The sequence below is a fragment of the Haemorhous mexicanus genome, chromosome 6 (assembly GCF_027477595.1).
Source record: "Haemorhous mexicanus isolate bHaeMex1 chromosome 6, bHaeMex1.pri, whole genome shotgun sequence".
NCBI classification, from domain to species: domain Eukaryota; kingdom Metazoa; phylum Chordata; class Aves; order Passeriformes; family Fringillidae; genus Haemorhous; species Haemorhous mexicanus.
Genome location: NC_082346.1, coordinates 25,574,138 through 25,591,589, shown reverse-complemented (window position 1 = coordinate 25,591,589; position 17,452 = coordinate 25,574,138). Strand labels below are relative to the sequence as shown.

The 17,452-nt window shown below is 34.7% G+C and overlaps 1 protein-coding gene across 6 annotated transcripts in view; it reads left to right on the top strand.

Annotated features, from left to right (window-relative positions):
• FUT8 (fucosyltransferase 8) overlaps window positions 1-17,452 on the top strand; it is a 96,250-nt gene that overhangs the window by 53,073 nt on the left and 25,725 nt on the right. For 5 of the 6 annotated variants that reach the window (XM_059849310.1, XM_059849307.1, XM_059849311.1 and 2 more), the window contains 3 exons: window positions 7,021-7,136; window positions 7,284-7,452; window positions 13,432-13,546. In XM_059849310.1, the coding sequence (XP_059705293.1) occupies window positions 7,021-7,136; window positions 7,284-7,452; window positions 13,432-13,546 (400 nt within the window). The remainder of the gene's footprint in view (window positions 1-7,020; window positions 7,137-7,283; window positions 7,453-13,431; window positions 13,547-17,452) is intronic. The other variant, XM_059849312.1, reaches the window with a different exon arrangement.

The window sequence follows — 17,452 nt, the reverse complement described above, 5'->3', positions numbered from 1 at the left end:
TGGAAGTCATGAGATTGGTGAAATACTGGACTTTGAGGGAAATGATGCATGACAATATAGGGCCTTTTAATTATTTTTACTGTGTCAAATACCTGGTACTGTTTACATAGAAACATCACAAATAGGTTTTAGAAATATCCTGGTCAACCTGTATTATTAAAGTATTGTTTTATAATGTGGTACAGAATTTCAGTATCTCACTTCTTTGTTTGCCAGACAGAATAAGCTGTGTTGAAGATAGCTGCTAGCTTTAAAACTGTCCCATTTGTAGTTTTGTAGCAGTGTGTCTGTTTAAAACGAGGCATGAACCAGCAGTCCATGGATTGAGTGTCTGTGTCCTGGAAGAGATCACTGCTGCTGAGAGCATACATCATAGAAACAGAACACCTCAACTTCAGAAATCCAATTAGACAGAAAAGGTTACTTTTGCTCCAGTTTACATCTTAAAGTAAAGATATAATTTGTTTTAGGCTTTACTGATCAAAGACAGAAAGACTGTAACGATTATTGGAATAGGATTTAATTGCTAGAATATTTTGTTTTATATTGAGAACTCTAATTTCTGATAGTGTCAGTTAAGTCTGAGTGGTAAGACAGCTCTCTCTACATCAATAGAGCTCATAACAGGCATGAGGTAGAAACTTGGTTTTGCTGCCCTTTTCCACTAAAATTTTGTATCTAGAGAACAAAACAGCACATGTTTTTTGGTTAAAACAGAGAATATATTATGGTATGCAGCAGGGCTAAGATAATGCCTGAAATGAGGAATATTCCAAATAAGAACTTAAAGTTACTTGTGGAGGATTTTATACAAGATGAGAGTGCCTGCCTGTAAAATTGGAACAATAGACAAACATCTGATTAACTGTACTAGTTAACTATACTAGTGAAAGTATTTTGACACTATTAGATAAAACCTTTGCCTGCTAAAAAGCTTCAAGTTAACAGAATTTACCTTAGTGGGAAAAGAAGTTTTGTGGATGCTAGAAAATTTTCATAATGAATAGTTGTGCTATTAATAATAGCTAGTTAGGGCAGGCAGGAAGGAGCAGAAGGCAGGTGTGGTTACAAGAATTAGTAGTTTAGTTAAAGTGTAAGTTGTTTTTAATTTCCATTTTGAAGTCGGAGAAAATTGATATTTTGCTTTTAATTGTTAATTAAAATGGTAAAATACATTTCAATATATTTCAATTGCCTAGTCTTTCCCATTATAATGGGTTCCTGAGACTCCTCAGACTTCCTTATCACCTGATAAAAGTATCAGTCTTCTGGGATGGTTGAAAGCAGGAGTTGGACTGTGCTTGTTTGCATCTCTCCATGAATGCCAACATGCAGTGACAAGAAGTGATCTTTCCACCCTGAGATTTGAATCCTCCTTTGCTGCCAATTTATGTGGCAGCCCCTCATCCCCAAAGACAACAACAAAAAAGAAAACCAAAAATCTGCCCTTTGAAACAAACCTTATGTGCATGCACAACCAACCATTCAAAACTTGACAAAGATCATGTCTGTGAAAAGGCTTTATAGACTCTTGCATAACCCTTTTTTCCTCTGTGATACTTAAATAATATCTGATTTTGTAATTCTCTCCTGCTTGCTTATGTTCGCACATAAAGAAGAGAATTAGGGTTTTAGGGCAGGGGTAGGTACTTGTTTGGGTTATTCTGCTTCCTACCCACTGCAACCGGTTTTATGTTTGATTTCAAAAAATATGTTCTTATGAATTTATGATTTTAAAAATATTACTAATTTATTACCTGTATTGGTTAAGAGTAGGTAGTATTTTTACATGGATTTTTGGTGAGCATAATTTTTGATACTTGTTTTCTAAGATGTACCTTAGCAAGAGTGCAAGTTGGAACAGTCACATCTTTTTGTAAATGGCCTGAAATAAAAAAAAGTATTCCTTTAGGAACCGAGTACACTTTTGTGGTGCACTTCTGATTACTTGAAATTGCATCAGGTACCACATACTTTTATGGTGTATTTAAAAAGCCTTAGGTGAGAAGTTACTGTACTTTTTCTTTTGCCAGTATGATGCTTTGTAAAAACCTTGCTTGTGGGCTAGAAAGAGGCACAGATGTATGTTAATGATGCAGAAGATAAATGGAATTAAAGGTATTTTGTAGTGTCTGAGTTTTAAAAATTATGTGCATGAATATTGTAGTATAGTGAGTTTGGAGAGTTACCATAGTCTGTATATTATTATAAACAATATTGTGTGAGCAGATCTGGGTTGATTTTAGAAGCATTCTAGATTTCATTGGTGTAAAATAGTAATAAATCTGAGTTTTTTTATAGGTTGTTTTTTCACTATTCTGTATCCAGTAGACCTGGAAGAGCCCTTTCAAGAACACTTATTACAGATGTAGTAAGTGTGACTGCAAAACTGGAAATCTTTACTACAATTTTTGTAGTTATTTAAGGGAAACTTGAGAAGGAGTAATAATCAAATCAAAGTATTACATAATGTTGTTTCCTAAAACCAGTAATTTTGCCTAAAAGTTTTACTTAGGGTTATGCTATGACTTCTAAAGACTGTCCCTGTTGCATATGGATGCTACAAGGCTTTTAGCAATAGGAGAGCTTAAAATTACAACTTTTGTAATTCCCATTTTCTTGGATGGAAACTGTGAAGCTTCATCTTTGTCCTAGGCTTTCTTTATTTGTGCAATACATGAATGCTTCATAGTATTCATGTGCTTCTTTATGTATTACTGGGTGGTAGTCAAATTTTTATATTTTAGGGTATTTTGATGGAAGATAAACCGGGCAATTTAGGAACCAGTAATTTCGGAGTTCTCAGGGGAATAGAAAATCTTGTTAAATGGATTCACACTGTGTTCATGTTATGACTGCATCACATTTGGACTAAATTTGCTTCCTAGACTCTTTTAAATATTGCGTTTTGTAGAACCTGCAATTCTTTTAATAAATACGATAACCTGTTTCTTACTCTGAATTAGGAGTGTGTGTTGTAAAGCAGAACAGAGGTGGAAAAGGGCAAAATGTCATCAAACACATAAAACCAAACACCTACACATTATTCTTATAGTTCTGAGTATAGCTTCAGAAAGAAGAGATCAGATTTAATTTTGAAAGAGCGCTAGAGTTGCTTTAATGTAGGTGGTGCTGAGGCTGGTGGAGAATCCAAACTCAAGATCAATTTATCATAAGCAACTCTATTAAAGTACTTCTGTCAATTACTCTGGGCAGTTTTTTGGTCTTTTAAACCTGTAGAAAACATTAAAGGGGCTTGAATAGAAGAATGGTTTTGGGTTGATAAAAATTTAAATACTCAAGTACAGTTTCCTGCTACATGGATTTAAAATATCTCAAGTTTGAAGCTGAGGCTATTGCACAGGCCAGTGTGGGAAGAATGAAGATAATTGAACTAAATGGGGGCCACCTCTGCTCTTTTTACAGCTTTTTTGTGCAATTCTGAGTTAAGGGAAGCAAGACGTGCAGTGGATATAAATCAGTGCTGATCTGGGCTGTGCTGATCTAAGTTGATAAGGGATGCTTGCTCTTTATTTGCAGATAACATTGACTCTTCCTTTCAGTTTTATTTACTGAGGAGGTTTTATCTAAGGAGGATGAAGTGACAGCCTGTATTCTTTTTGTTTGTGTGTGCTAGTGGTCATTAATAATTGAACATTATTTTCTTCTTGGGAAGAGACAAAAATGAGAGGGGAAAAGGCAATCATAATGTGGGTTTGGGTAGTTATAAACCTTCTAGCTCCTTGCAAAGAACTTGGATATAAATGAAAGAATGAACTAGTGAAATCTTACATTTTTCCTTTTGCTGATAAATTAGTCTAACCTTTTAGAGATATCTTGGAAATAGGAAAAGGTTAGAATGGTTTTTATAATTTATGGATTTTTAAAAACTATTCTTACAATTATTTTACACAGTATGGCAGTTCTTCTAGCTAAATTGAATGTCACTATGATTAATTTTTAAGGGGTTCTTTTTGCCTTCAGAGATCCAGACTAGAGATCCATTGCTTTGTCATTGCCCTTTTGTCATTGCACCTGAAGGTGATGAGAAAGTGGCCTCAGTCATATGGATTATGTACACAGAATTATTTTTTTAAAAGCTGGATTACTAACAAAGGAAAAAGCAGAAACGTCTTGTCTGTATAGCGTAATCTTTTTGATGTTTAAAGTTATCCAGTAATATCTTTATTTGATGAGTTGATTATGGGTAAGATAATTTATATTTGGTATCAGATAGTAGGAAGCAGCATGCAAACATCACACCTTGTAACAACTGAGAATTGAAATAAGCTTCCTTTATTAGCTTGATTGACCATTTAAGTGGCTTATAATGATGTTTATTTTGTGTTCATAACTTAATTACAGTTTTACCATTGTAATAAGTGAAGGATACTTTGTGCTAGATGCTTACTGATGTGTTTGTTTTATTAGTAAAATAGTTGTCAGGACTTCGGTAAGAATTTTTTTTCCCCGTAACGCTTCCTGTTTTTCAATAGGCATTCTTATTCATGAGTATGCATAATTACTAGGATTTCTGCACTAGATGCTACCTTCATACAGGATGCCATGAGACTAGACAAGGATTTTAATTCAAACACTTTTCCCTCAAATGGTATATCCAGCTCAGCTGAAGTACTTGTAGAGGGTAATAACTGCCAAGCTGTGCTGGCTGCAGAGAAGAATCTTTTCCCTAATTTTGAAACTGGATGAAAGTGAGGAAGACAGCAATTCCAAGTCTGATGAGGTAACAGATGTAGAGACACAACTGAAAAAAAGAATAAGCATTCTTAGTTCCATCCTAAGAAGATGTGATTTTTGGAAGTCTAAGCAACTAGCTTAGAGAATATCCCCCCATCCCAGCTCTTTTATCTAACAGTCTAAGTATAATAAAAATTTTTTATTGCAGTGTGCCAAAGCAAGATGAATGTTAAATGGCAAAATGGTACTTTTCTTTTTAAGACCTTAATTATATCAAGTGCTCAACATTACTGTGCTTATTTCATATCATCCACAACCATCCTTCTCTAGGATTCTCTAATTGCTACTTTACAGACTTTCCTTATGCTAAGAGGATGTGTGCACTGTCTCAAGACTTATGGTAATGATTTTCTATCCTTTCACTCTGTTGTTCTTCACAGACTCTACCTTTAGGATATGTGACTTGTACAGGATAAACTGTTCCACTTCTTTCTGGTAATTTTGTGGCTAGTTGTTCTTTCACAACTCAAATTGTGGTACCAAGTTGGCAGATCACAAACACATTTCCATCTGGTAGTTTTAAATTAGTGTAAGAATGCAAATGTTTTTCAGTATACTTTTTAAAGGCTTGTTTGTATTGTCTTGTACTTGGCAATCCAATACTCTATCTCAGTAGGATATAACACCATACATTTGTTGTAGAAATAAATTTACAAATTGATTGTTGAAACAGATTATATTTAGGGAATGCACGTGCTTAAGATTAGGATATTTTACACAGTTCTGACATGCTTGTTCCATCAGTGCATGAAAAAGCAGATGTACAAGCAGTTAATGAGAATTTCTTTTTGTTTACTATTGTAGTTTTAGAACACAAGTATTTTTTTCAGTAATTTAATTATCCCTAGTAGGATATGGATAGGATAGCTTTAGTAGGAAGCTTTAAGAATGTAAAATTTTTTACTAAATTTCTGTCAGGCTGTGTAGCTGCTTCTTCCTCCACCTCTCCTACCCCCTTCTGAAAAAAGATGCTTGAATGCTGTGCTTTGTGTAATGCACCTTTCTGGTGCTCACATTAGGTATTTGTTTTCTTCAGCTGTTCCAGGAAAAATGAACTTTTCATCAGTCCCTGAAATTTTATTGGAATTTAGTTATCCAGACCTGAGAGACATTAAAGAAATAACATCACAGTAGGATATTTAGAATGCTTTCATTTCTTTTTTACAGGGAAGGTGCTCCCTCAAACCACTGTCTTCTCTATGCCAGAGACATCTTTTGTCTGTCAAGGACTCTTCCTGTGTATGGTGCTATGAAACTGTGTTTGTGTGTGGACAGAATATCTGTTTCTTTTTATGCTCATATTCCTTTATGAAGGAAGAATCATCTTCATGTTCTGCAAGAATTCTGTATTCTTTGCAGTTCTAAAGACTTCCCATTGCACGGCTGCTTGCTCTTTTTCTTTCTGGGGTCAGCTCTTACAAAAGCTTATGAAATGTGGAATAATTTTTAACCAGAAGGGCAATTTCTCTTGAAATGAAAAAGGTTTTTATTTTCCCTGCATTAAATTTGTGAGGCAAGAAGAAGTTAGCATCTAATTTCTAAATGTTAATAATTTTGCTTTATTAATATCTGGATTCAAGTTGAGATGATGAACAAACCTCAGTAATGCCCTCAGGGCTGATTTATGGCTCATGGATTTCAGGGTATGTGTTTCCATACTTCTCCTGTGCTCACATATCAGAAATTTAACAGATGGATGTTACAATTGCTGTTTTTTTAGGTGATCTACGCTTTAGAATGCTAGAGTTTTCATAAAAAATCATGATAGTGGTACATTTAAGACAGTTGGATCTTTTTCTGAGTCCAGACAATGCATTGAAACCATCCTGTGTGGTTGTGTAGGAAGATTTAACTGGAGATCAAGTGCTGGTGCTCTGGTTCTCCTAGAAGATATGGCCAGGGTTCAAGAGCAGAATGGCTTTGTTTGTGTGCCAGTCAGGTTAACAGTTAAATTGCCTCAGATATTATTTTCACAAGCAGAGCCTTGGATTGTTCTTGTTGGTGAGTGAAAGTCTTGTAAACAACACAGTTGTTACAGGACCTTGCAGCTGTGTTGTGCACTGTTTTCTCCTGTGGGATTGTGCTTTTAAAATCTTCTTTATGTTAATATGTTTAATTTCTTCTGGTTTTAAGGAAATCTGATGAAGGTTTAGCAGTACAACAGTATGAAATAATGAGTGAAGAGCTGAATTGTTAATGCCAATAATTTATCAAATAATTATATTTATAAATCATGCAATTTCTTTCTTTTCTGTATCCTAGGATACCAGATGGTCCCATTGATCAGGGACCAGCTGCAGGAAAGGTACATGCTTTAGAGGAGCAACTTCTAAAGGCCAAAGAACAGATAGAAAACTATAAGAAGCGGACAGGAGATGGTTGGTAGATAATTTTTCTTTTAATTCTAAAACAAGTTTTGATGTTTTGGTATTTCATATCACAGGTGTATTGGCTTCTTAACAAGTAATTTAGCTACCAGTACTGATGCTTTTATGTTTTGGTTTTTTTGTTGTTTTTTTTTACAGTAGAAGGCCTTGGAAAAGACCATGAAATACTGAGAAGGAGGATTGAAAATGGGGCTAAGGAACTTTGGTTTTTCCTCCAGAGTGAACTGAAGAAGTTAAAAAATCTAGAAGGAAGTGAACTGCAAACACGCATTGATGAATTTCTGTCTGATTTGGGTCATCAGGAAAGGTACTTCCATTAGTTGGTTCTGCCCTTTAATTTAACTGTCATTATATTGTTCAAAGATGTGTGGCAATTATATTTTTCATTGTTGTCAATCATCAGGCCTCCTTATTGTTGGAGTACCTTTTGTATTATATTAAAATATTCTGCATGAGTTTTGTTTGTACTGAACGAAATTAATCCAGGAACTGTTAAAAATTCAGTGACATCTGTCTTTAAGCATATTATAACTCTGTTCCCAACAGGATTGCAATGACAGTTTGTATCTCATCAGTAAACAGTTATACAAAAATAGCTGAATTACCTAAATACACTACCTTAAATGAATGCCCCTGAAAAAAGCTGTGATCTCTATATATGAACATCTCTAATAAAGCAAGAGCCTTTGAAAATAATAATATAGTACAGGGAAAAAAATCATAAGAATTTTCAATTCCTTAGAAATAATGCAAACACTATTAAAAACATAAAGACAGTATGAATTTGATTATTAATATGGGCAAATAGTATAGTCCATTAAATTTTGTAATTTAATATTCCACAATTCCAAAATCCATTTTGTCACAGATTGATTGAGTTGAAAGTGAGAAGGGACTATTCAATTATTGAGAGGTATTATTTATATAGAAGACATGATTAAATTTCATCCAATTAGTTCTCTGCCAAGTGCAGTTTTATATATTTGACTGAAATAAAAGTAGTGCTTGGCTGAAGAGGAATTTTCCAAAAGACTTGAAGTCTTCACTTGAACAGTGAATTGGCAGAGAAGTGTCACTTCTCTGGGCAGTTTCAATAGTTATCTCCTCTCAGAAATATTTATTTTCCCCAGAAGTTATTTCCATCTGGGCTTCTTGAACTTTAGGTCGTGGATTCTTATGTACCTTTTAAACTATCTCTGCTAAAAACTGGAGCAAGTAGTCTAATACCAGACTTTCTGACATTTGTCATGGTAACAGAATCACTTTTGGGCACGATATTGCTCTGTTTATAAAGTCAGGATGAGGCAGTCACCACAGTGAAACCTTGAATAATGTTGTGTGTGTTTGGTGCCAGAAGGTTCTTATGTTGCTGCCTCCCAGGATGAGTCCTTTTCCTTAGCCCTTTCCGTTGTACACCAATGATTATTAATTCATTAAGTCTTAATTTTCCGGTTTCTGCATTTCTGACTCCCTTATGTTCACATGTCACTGTACTTCAGGATGAGGTGAAACCCGTTCAAGAGGTGCATAAACTCCTTTGCATGGAGTTATAAAACTGCCCTGTGGACCTCTGGAAGTTACGGGATAAATCTCAGTGTGGTACTGAAAGAAGTTTGAATATGATGCAAGCAATCACAACTGCTCTTTTTTTTTCCTCTGAGAATTTTTGTGTTGAGTACAAGTATTCTGTCAGTTGTCCAGGTGGTTATTAAATATTGAATAATCTGAAGTCCATTTAGTCTTTGTAATAGATCTGTGTAGACCGTCCTGACTGGTGAGGTCCTCAAAGAAGACTAAAGTAATTGAAGCTAAAATCAAACAGTCATAAACTGGTTTTTATTAAACTGAATGTAGACAATCTGTTTACAGTGTAGAAATTCAAAGGAATTGCATTTGAGAAATACAGATAAAAAAATATTTATACGGTATTCAGCCTGTGTTCCTGGTGCATTTGCAGTGTTGCTTTCAAGCAGTAGAATTATCTTGTGTTGCAGAATGCACAACTTGGTTGCCTCTAGTCCTGAGGAAGTGTTTTCCTGCACCTTTGAGGTTGAGCTGTCTCCTTCTTTCCCTTTAATCTTTCAGTCGTGTTGTGTGAATTGCAGGAAAATTCCCGGTTTGTGTGCACATCCTTTGGCATGTGATGCACTACTGCCTCTGGGGTTTTCTTTGCCCTTACAGTTCACAGTACCTCCCTGGGGAAGGAGCAGTCTCATCTTCCCTCCACACTGTCCATCTGCTCGCTTCTCCGAAAGGAACAGAGCATAAGTTTGGAATGAGCAAATCAGATGTTTGTCACTCACTTTGAGAAGCACATGATTTTGCTTTGGTTTTGTTTTGGGGGGGTTTGTTTGTTTGTTTTGGGGTTTTGTTTGTTTGGGTTTTTGTTGTTTTGTTTTTTACTTATTGCCTGTATGTTTGTTGGTTTGGTCTTTTAAGTATATGTGCACTTCTTGAGTTCTTTTAAAGGAATTAAGTCTGTTGCCAAATGCTCTTTTGTTTACAGTGCTGTCTGAAAAAGTTATATTTTAGAGAAATGGAACACTGCAAGTGCAGCTGGTATTACTTACTTTTATAGATATACACGCACATAAATATACATAAGGATATCTCAGAAATTTTAACAACTATTATAATCTACTGTTTGGATTAGAAAGATTAGTGTTAATTATAAGTACTCAAAGGAATTTTTCATGCTGTCCTTATGTGGCAAAACAAAGAGGTGGGTATCAGATGATGAGGTAGCTATGTAAGGAAAGAGGCTCATACTTTTATTGTTTAGTTTGTGAGGAAAGCCTTCTGCGTCATAGATTAAGACTTGCTTTCTAAGAGATGATAAACTTTAGTTTCTGTGGCTCTGGACAAGTAGTATTCGAGTTCTTTGTTAATTTTGGTGATGTTGAGCAAATTTTTTACTACTCATATGGTAGTGCTTCTTGTTGGACACCTTAGTCACTGTTGGCTATGCCCTAGGAGCTGTGTGGATTTTCTCCAGGGCAGTGCTGGTCTCTCCTAAGTTTTTGTCAAGTATTTCAGTACTGATTCTGTTTGAGAAACAGTGTTGCCCAACACAAGATTTTCCTTGAGAATTACATAATTGTATTCTCATAGTTGCTATAGGGAAGAGGGCTGTTGGGAGTAAATTCATATAAACATTGGAAGGGCTATTTGATATTGAGTTATTAGAGCGAATTAGTCCTCTAGTTGTCATGGTTGTTTCCTGTGTTGACAAAAGTTGTTTGCAAGGTGGCTTTTACTGAGTTAGTTACATTCCTTCTCCCGGGGAGTAGCTGTCATCAGGGATTTTGTGGTAACTGGCCAACATTTGATGCACAGTGTTTGCACAAATTTTCACATTATTTCCTTTGAATTACATATTTTCCTTTGAGTTTTTATTTGTTGATGTAAAATTTTAGGAGGTTTAAATTTTTTCATATGACTGATGTCATTTTTTCATATGACAAATGTCTAGACTGATTGTTAAAAACACTCACCCTTCCCCCTTTTTTTTGGCAATCAAATACAGATGAAACACAGCTGAATTTTTTCCTCCATTCTGCTTTCCAGGAAAAAATGCTTTTAAGTCCGAGATTTATTTTATGATATGAAGCAACAAGCAGCAACAAGTTGATGTTGTTGGTTAGTAGCCCAGTGAAAGAGCAAGTTTGATGCAGTAAATATCTGCAGTGCCACTGTGTGAAGTTTCCTGACATTTCAGCACCTGCAGTAGCCTCTAATAACCCTGTGCAGGCTCATCCTTTGTCTGCACTGAGCTATCTTGGGCTCATGGATCACCTCTCCCCGTGCTTTTAGCTCTCGGCACGGAGCATGACCCGGGTCTTTGGTATTTGTGTCTCTTCTAAATCTGCATTAATAAGTTATCTCAGTGATCTGTCACACTCAAAAAGCCCTAGCAGAAGTAGCTAGAAAATGCACATTTCTGAGCAGTAACAATCAAAGAAAAAAGGACTCTGTCTTAAAATAGCACTACCTTCTAATCATTTCTGTGTGATAACACCTGTGAATTTTTCACTTCCTGGTTTACTTCAGGGTTTTATAACTTTTTTTAAAGAAGATTATGGATACTGTCTGAAAACTTTCATGAATTCGTAACATTTCCTGCAAATCATTTGATACTTTTTATGGTTTCTACTGAGCAAAGCTGCCTTTACTTAATGTGGTGAGTCATTGAGGCTGTGTGAGGACACTCATCCATTTCTCCTACCTCAAAAATTATCAAAGTAATTCTAATTCATCCATAAGGCTGATTATTAAAACTAAGCTACTGCCTTTTCTTTGTCATGGTCGCCGTAGCCAGTAATATAAAAAATTAAATTTGGGCAACACTTTTTTCCTGTAGAAATAGGAAAAATCACTTATAATTGACAGATTTTTTATTGGTGTTTTTTAATTGGTAAACTTTGTATTTTCAGTTATTTTTCAATATTTAATGGAAATCTATTTCTATAAAATATAGGGAGAGTACACTGATAACTTGCATCACAGGTACTGAAAAGATTTGTTTAAGGCTAATGAAAGAGCATTTGAAAATGGTTGAAAATGTGGCTGTGTGGTTGCACAGCTGCTTTTAATGAAAGAGTATTTAAAAAAAAATTAATGTTTAAACCTCAACTTTGTATTTTATCTTTAAACACCCAACATGGTTACATCCTGACTGGGAGGAAAAACATATTTAAATTCCCAAGAAAATGCATTGGTTTCCTTTTCTAGATTGCCTACCAGCCTGTGTGTTTTCTGTAAGTAGGGAAACTATCTTAAGAGGAGCAAAGCCTTCATCTGTTCAGTTATCTGTATGTAATGCATTGTATTAGATCTAGTCTATCATTAGTTCTGTTCTAATTCTCTTTAAACTCTGTGTGCATGTTACTGTATTATGTGTCTTTAATAGTTACTGATTTAAAACGAGTTACCCGGTGATGCTTTAAATTAAGTTTTATGCAAAGCCACAATAGGGTGTTTCAAGCTCAATTACCTTGTAAAAGAAAATTGACTTTATATAGTTTCAGATTAGAGTGTGGATAAGGGTCTTCCAGTTGATTGACAGAAGGTGAGGATTATTGCTGCTGAATGATTTAGGTAAAATATTTAATACAATAACAGTAGATGCTATGGTCAGTGTCTCTGTTACCCTGTGTAGTAGCATCGGGATAAAGACCAGAATGAGTGTATGAGAATAAAATTACAGGTCTATAAATCCAGTTATTAAATTAGCTAGAAAAGTTTGTCTTTGATAACTCTGCTGATAAATCAAATTAGGGTAGCCCTATCTTTATCTCAATGTTTACTGCTTCAATATTGTATCATTGAAGTAGTTTCCTAGCAGGGATATGCAGCCTGCTCCTCTCAATTATGGACAAAGGGTGGCCTTGGCTAATTGGATTTGTGCTTCCAGTGCTAACAAGTGCTGCCAACAGCTTAACAAGACCACTTCAGATGTTGTTAGGAAATGTATTTTTCTTACCTTCACACTGATTTTTGGTCACCTCCCAAATTTCTCTGCCTTTGTTCTGTTGCTTCTCTTTCTAGTGCTCAAACTTTTGGTTTATCAAGAATTTCAGGCGATAAAAGCAGCATCTGAAGTTCAGATGAAAGTATTAAGAAAAGTGGTTCAAACTTATAACTTTAGCACTGTTATGGAGAAATGTTTAGTTAATATTAAATATTTTCGATCTATAAAACCAGCTCTGAAATTACTGGTTCTCAGTTGGGCCATCTTTTACTTTTAGAATAACCATTAACATTTCTAGACTTTGAATAGTTTGTCTCTAGTTTTCTATTTCTTCCCAAAAGCCACAGAGATTAAAAAAAAAAAACTTTTCCAGGGTGGTACTGTTTGGAAAAAAACAGTAATTTTGACTTATCTGCAAATTTTAACAAATGTCGTTTTTATTTTCATGATTATGAGTTCTTTATTCTCTTATTTGGACAAAGAAATGTTATAACCCTAAGAAGAGAATCTCTAATGTATTAGATAATCTCAATTTAGTATTTGATAGTTCCTCAAAATTAATGTTTTGTAGTATGGACTTGCATGGCCAAGAGTCTGTTCAGAGTTTTAAATTTTTAATTGCTAATGAGTGTGGAACATTTGTTAGATGAAGGACGCAGTCAGTCTGTCTTGGCTGCTGTTTGACTTGTGCAGTAGGAGGTGTCATGAAGAAACTGATTTTGAAGCTGCAATTGAAATATGTCTTTAATTTGTCTTTGATTTCATTTAATGCTCCAAATTAGCAATGTTAAAATTGTTTTCCATTATTGTTTATAGGTCAATAATGACCGACTTGTACTACCTCAGTCAAACAGATGGAGCTGGAGATTGGCGAGAAAAAGAGGCCAAAGATCTAACAGATTTGGTACAGAGAAGAATAACTTATTTGCAGGTAAGAGGATAGAGCTTTTGAATCAAGGTAAACATTTTTTTCTTCTTATATATGTAGCGCTTAGCTAAAACCTTGCAGTAGAATAATTACACTGCAGTTAAAAAATGAATGTTGGTGTATGAACAAATTATGTAGAAAATAAATTACTAAATTTGTTCAAACATTATTTTATATGTATATGGATGGTAGTATTCCAAGGCAATCATTGGGATTTCTATTTTTGTTGTTGGTTATTTTGGTTTGTTTCTTTGTGGGGGTTTTTTTGGATCCATGGTTTTTATTAGGCTGTACTTACCTGTTTGAATTATTTGCTTTATTGTAAAAGATAATTGTCTGGTTAGTTTTTAAAATTTTATTCTTTAGAGTGTCAAAATACATTAATATGTTTGCATGGTTTTAAAAACAAAATTTAAAAGTCCTTGTATCAAACTTCTGAACTAGCAGCCCATTTTTAAAAACATAAGGAAGCAAAATTGAAGTGCTTGTACAGCATATTGTCTAGTCCTAGATTGTTTCAACAGATGTTTGAGACTTCTCTAGATGCTCATATTTTTGAGTTGATAAGGACTTTTTAATATATATGCATGTGTGTGTGTGTGTATAAAATCTAAATAAAACTTGATCTGAAGGTGTTTGGACTTTTTTTTATGACTGAATGCATGCAGCTATTTATGTAAAGATCAAAAGGATATTTAATGTAGTCTATTTTATTCATACTTGGTTTATTTTTTATGGTATGTGTGCAGCTCTTTTGTATGGTCACTCCTGATTCCTGATCTTTTCTCTTGTGTAAATAGCTGAATTTGTTTCTCAGATTCCTGTTATTTCACAGTTCAGCTGTTGGAACCTTCTCTTCTGTGACCAAGCTATGGATTTGTTGATTGTTAAATAAAAAAAGACACCCTTCTGAGGAAAAAACATCTCTCTAAATTGTGCAGGAGTCATCACTTTATTGTACTTTTTCATTTTGATACCACTGTTTGGCAGTAGTATACCATAACTGCTTTTCATGCTGATAAATGTAGCTTTTCTCTACCTTTTCCTTGTCTTTCACTATCCATTTGTTGTCCTATTTAGTAGTACAACTGTGCAAGTCATCAAAAAGAGCACAGAGTTATTTGCTTTAACAAATATGCACCAATGTAAAGCAGTCAAATGGTTTGAAATTACACACATTTATATACCTCTATTAATAATAAAACGAGATTAAAAAAATAAAAAAAATTTCAACAACTTTTGTCCCTCAATTCGATGCCAAAAAGAATTATGTGAGACATATTTGTAATTGTTTTTTAGTTAAGTATGAAAGTACTGCATAGCTTTTTTCTGGTACATGTTGAACATTGACAGCTGCATTTTTTTGGGACATCTCCCTGGGAAGTCATTTAGCTCAATGATTGTGAATAGTGATGACTGCTATTTCATTTTGATGACATTACCATACATTTAATTTAATGAGGCTACATGTAACTAGTTTCCTATAGTTGGAGCAACATTTAAAAAGCTAGGACTTTATATTTAAGGAAAAGGCCTTATTTTCCGAGATGTTTTTTATCAAACAGGTGAAGAAAATGTGCAAGAGACATCAGATAAGAGCACCTGTAGTGCTGTAATCAAGTGAATAAATGATTATGAACGCAGCAGTTTTCTGTCCCTTCTCTTTTGTGCCTATTTTTGTTCTGTTTATTTTAGGAAGTTTGTGATTCAGCATGCAGTCTCGCAATAGCAGAATATTTTTGCCTCTCATTTAAAAAGAAGGCAAACTTTTTGTTCAGCTTTGAAGGTTAAAAATACAATCAGGTGAGAAAGGTTACTAAGTACTCAACAACACATCAATTATATTAGTCACAGTTTGCTGTATTTAAGTCATATTCTGCCATAGTATTTAGTTGGGGCTTTGTATTTATATAAAGAAAAGAAAGTTGCTCACAGGACTTTTTTCTGAGCTTTCTGGACTTCACAGTATTTTTGATGGTTTAATATGTCACTTAGATTTTTCTGTCTTTAAAGTGTATTAAATCCTCTCCTTCACATTAAAATTACTGATTCATATTTTTAATAAAAGTCCTCATGCTAAAATGACAACAACAATAAAAAAGGCTTTGGGCACTTTACATGCATGCAAGGGGATGCACCCCATACAACTGTAATCAATCAAATCCAAAGGATATGATATGGTTTCAGTGTAATAACCACCCAAGGAAGTATGGTTATTGCTGATATCTCTGTGAGGCTTTCTCTAGGATTGAGGAACACAGTGTGTCAAAGTCCATCTGCATGCTCCAGGTTTCACTTCAGCTGAAACTTGTGTGTCACAGGAGGGTAGGTGCAAACTAGAGACATTTATATTAAAGGAAGGTTTGAGATCTCTGGCTCTCAAATCAAATGCCTACTATTTCTGACTAGGGAGAGAAGAATGTTTTCTTCCAGCAGTGGGAAGAAACTTCTGGGGGTTTGTTTGGATTTTTTTGTTTCTTTGTGTGGAATGTTTCTGCCCCCAAAGTCTTGAGGGGAGCTGGTATGAAAAGGAAGGATTACAAATGACATCACAAAAGAAGGGGAATAGATGATAGTATTATTGCATTTGTGATAACTAGGATGAGAAACACCAATTTTTGACATATTTCTCTAAAAAAATGGGATTTTCCAAAGATTTTGGGTGGGACTCTCTTATCCAGCAGACTAAAGAATGAAATATCTTTGAAAATATTAAAAAAGAACAACTTTGTTAGTGAGCATCATACTGTGTTTATGAGGTTACTCAGTAAATGGTAGTAGAGTGCTTTCCCACTCCACTCTAATCTGTTGTGATTCATTGGATTCAGTAAATTTCTCTGAACTGTAAGTTCATTAACAACACTGCAGTTTTTCATACAGTAAAATGTATGTTAAGAAGCAGAGTTTACTTTTGCCAGTTTGTCATGTGTTTTGATGGCTGACTGCACACTTGAAAGCACTGGAGCATGGAGGCATTGAGGCAGCACTTGGGACTTTATTCCCACCTGAGCCTGCTTTCTGTGAATGGGCCAACCAAGAGCCCTGGAAGAGGAAGACAGTGGGAACCCTGAATTTTGTGAGAGCAACAGTACATGCTCATGTTCTTTGTGATGGAAGACCATTAAATCCATCTTGCCAGTTGCAGAAATCTACTTTTGTTTTAGAGGGTATTCTCTTCCATAGAAATAGGTAATTCTAACCATTTTGCTATTCTGAAAATTTGTTAATTTTTTCAGTTGCATTGTTCATAGAAGTTATTCTTTTTGCATATTCTATTTGCAGTTGTATTGTTCATTAAGTTATTCATAGAAGATAAAAGGTGTAAACTCTGGAATGGCTTGATGATCTAATCTTCTATATATTGAATTATGTTTTATGTAATTGGTCAGGTGTAGGTTTTTTTTGTTTGTTTGGGATTTTATGTGGGTTTGTTTAATTTTTGCTTGGATTTTTTTTTGTATTTTCCTTGTACTGCAGTTTTATGGCTGTTGCATTACAGGGCTTGACATTCGTGGAGGTCCCTTTCATCCCTCTCTTGATTATATAGATCATTAAATTGGAGATAGGAGTGTGATCAGCAGTGTCATTAGGGTTGAGAACAGAATGTACTACCCACTCAAATCAGGGATTTATAATCCTTTTTTGTGACTTTGTGCCAGGAGGAAAACTCTTGTCAGTCTTTGTTGGTTTTGAAATTGTTATACTTTATCAGCTCAATACTGGTTGCTTTGGTTGGCAGTTTTGGTTATGAACACCCAAGCTATTCTGATGCTTGAACTGTAACTTTTCTTCCTTATCAGTGGGTAAAATTTTCACCTTTTCCTGGAAACACCATTTGAAACTGCAATATATCCAAGTATCTCTACTCTCTTTTTCTTTTAAAATTCTCAAGAGACAATTGAAGCTCAA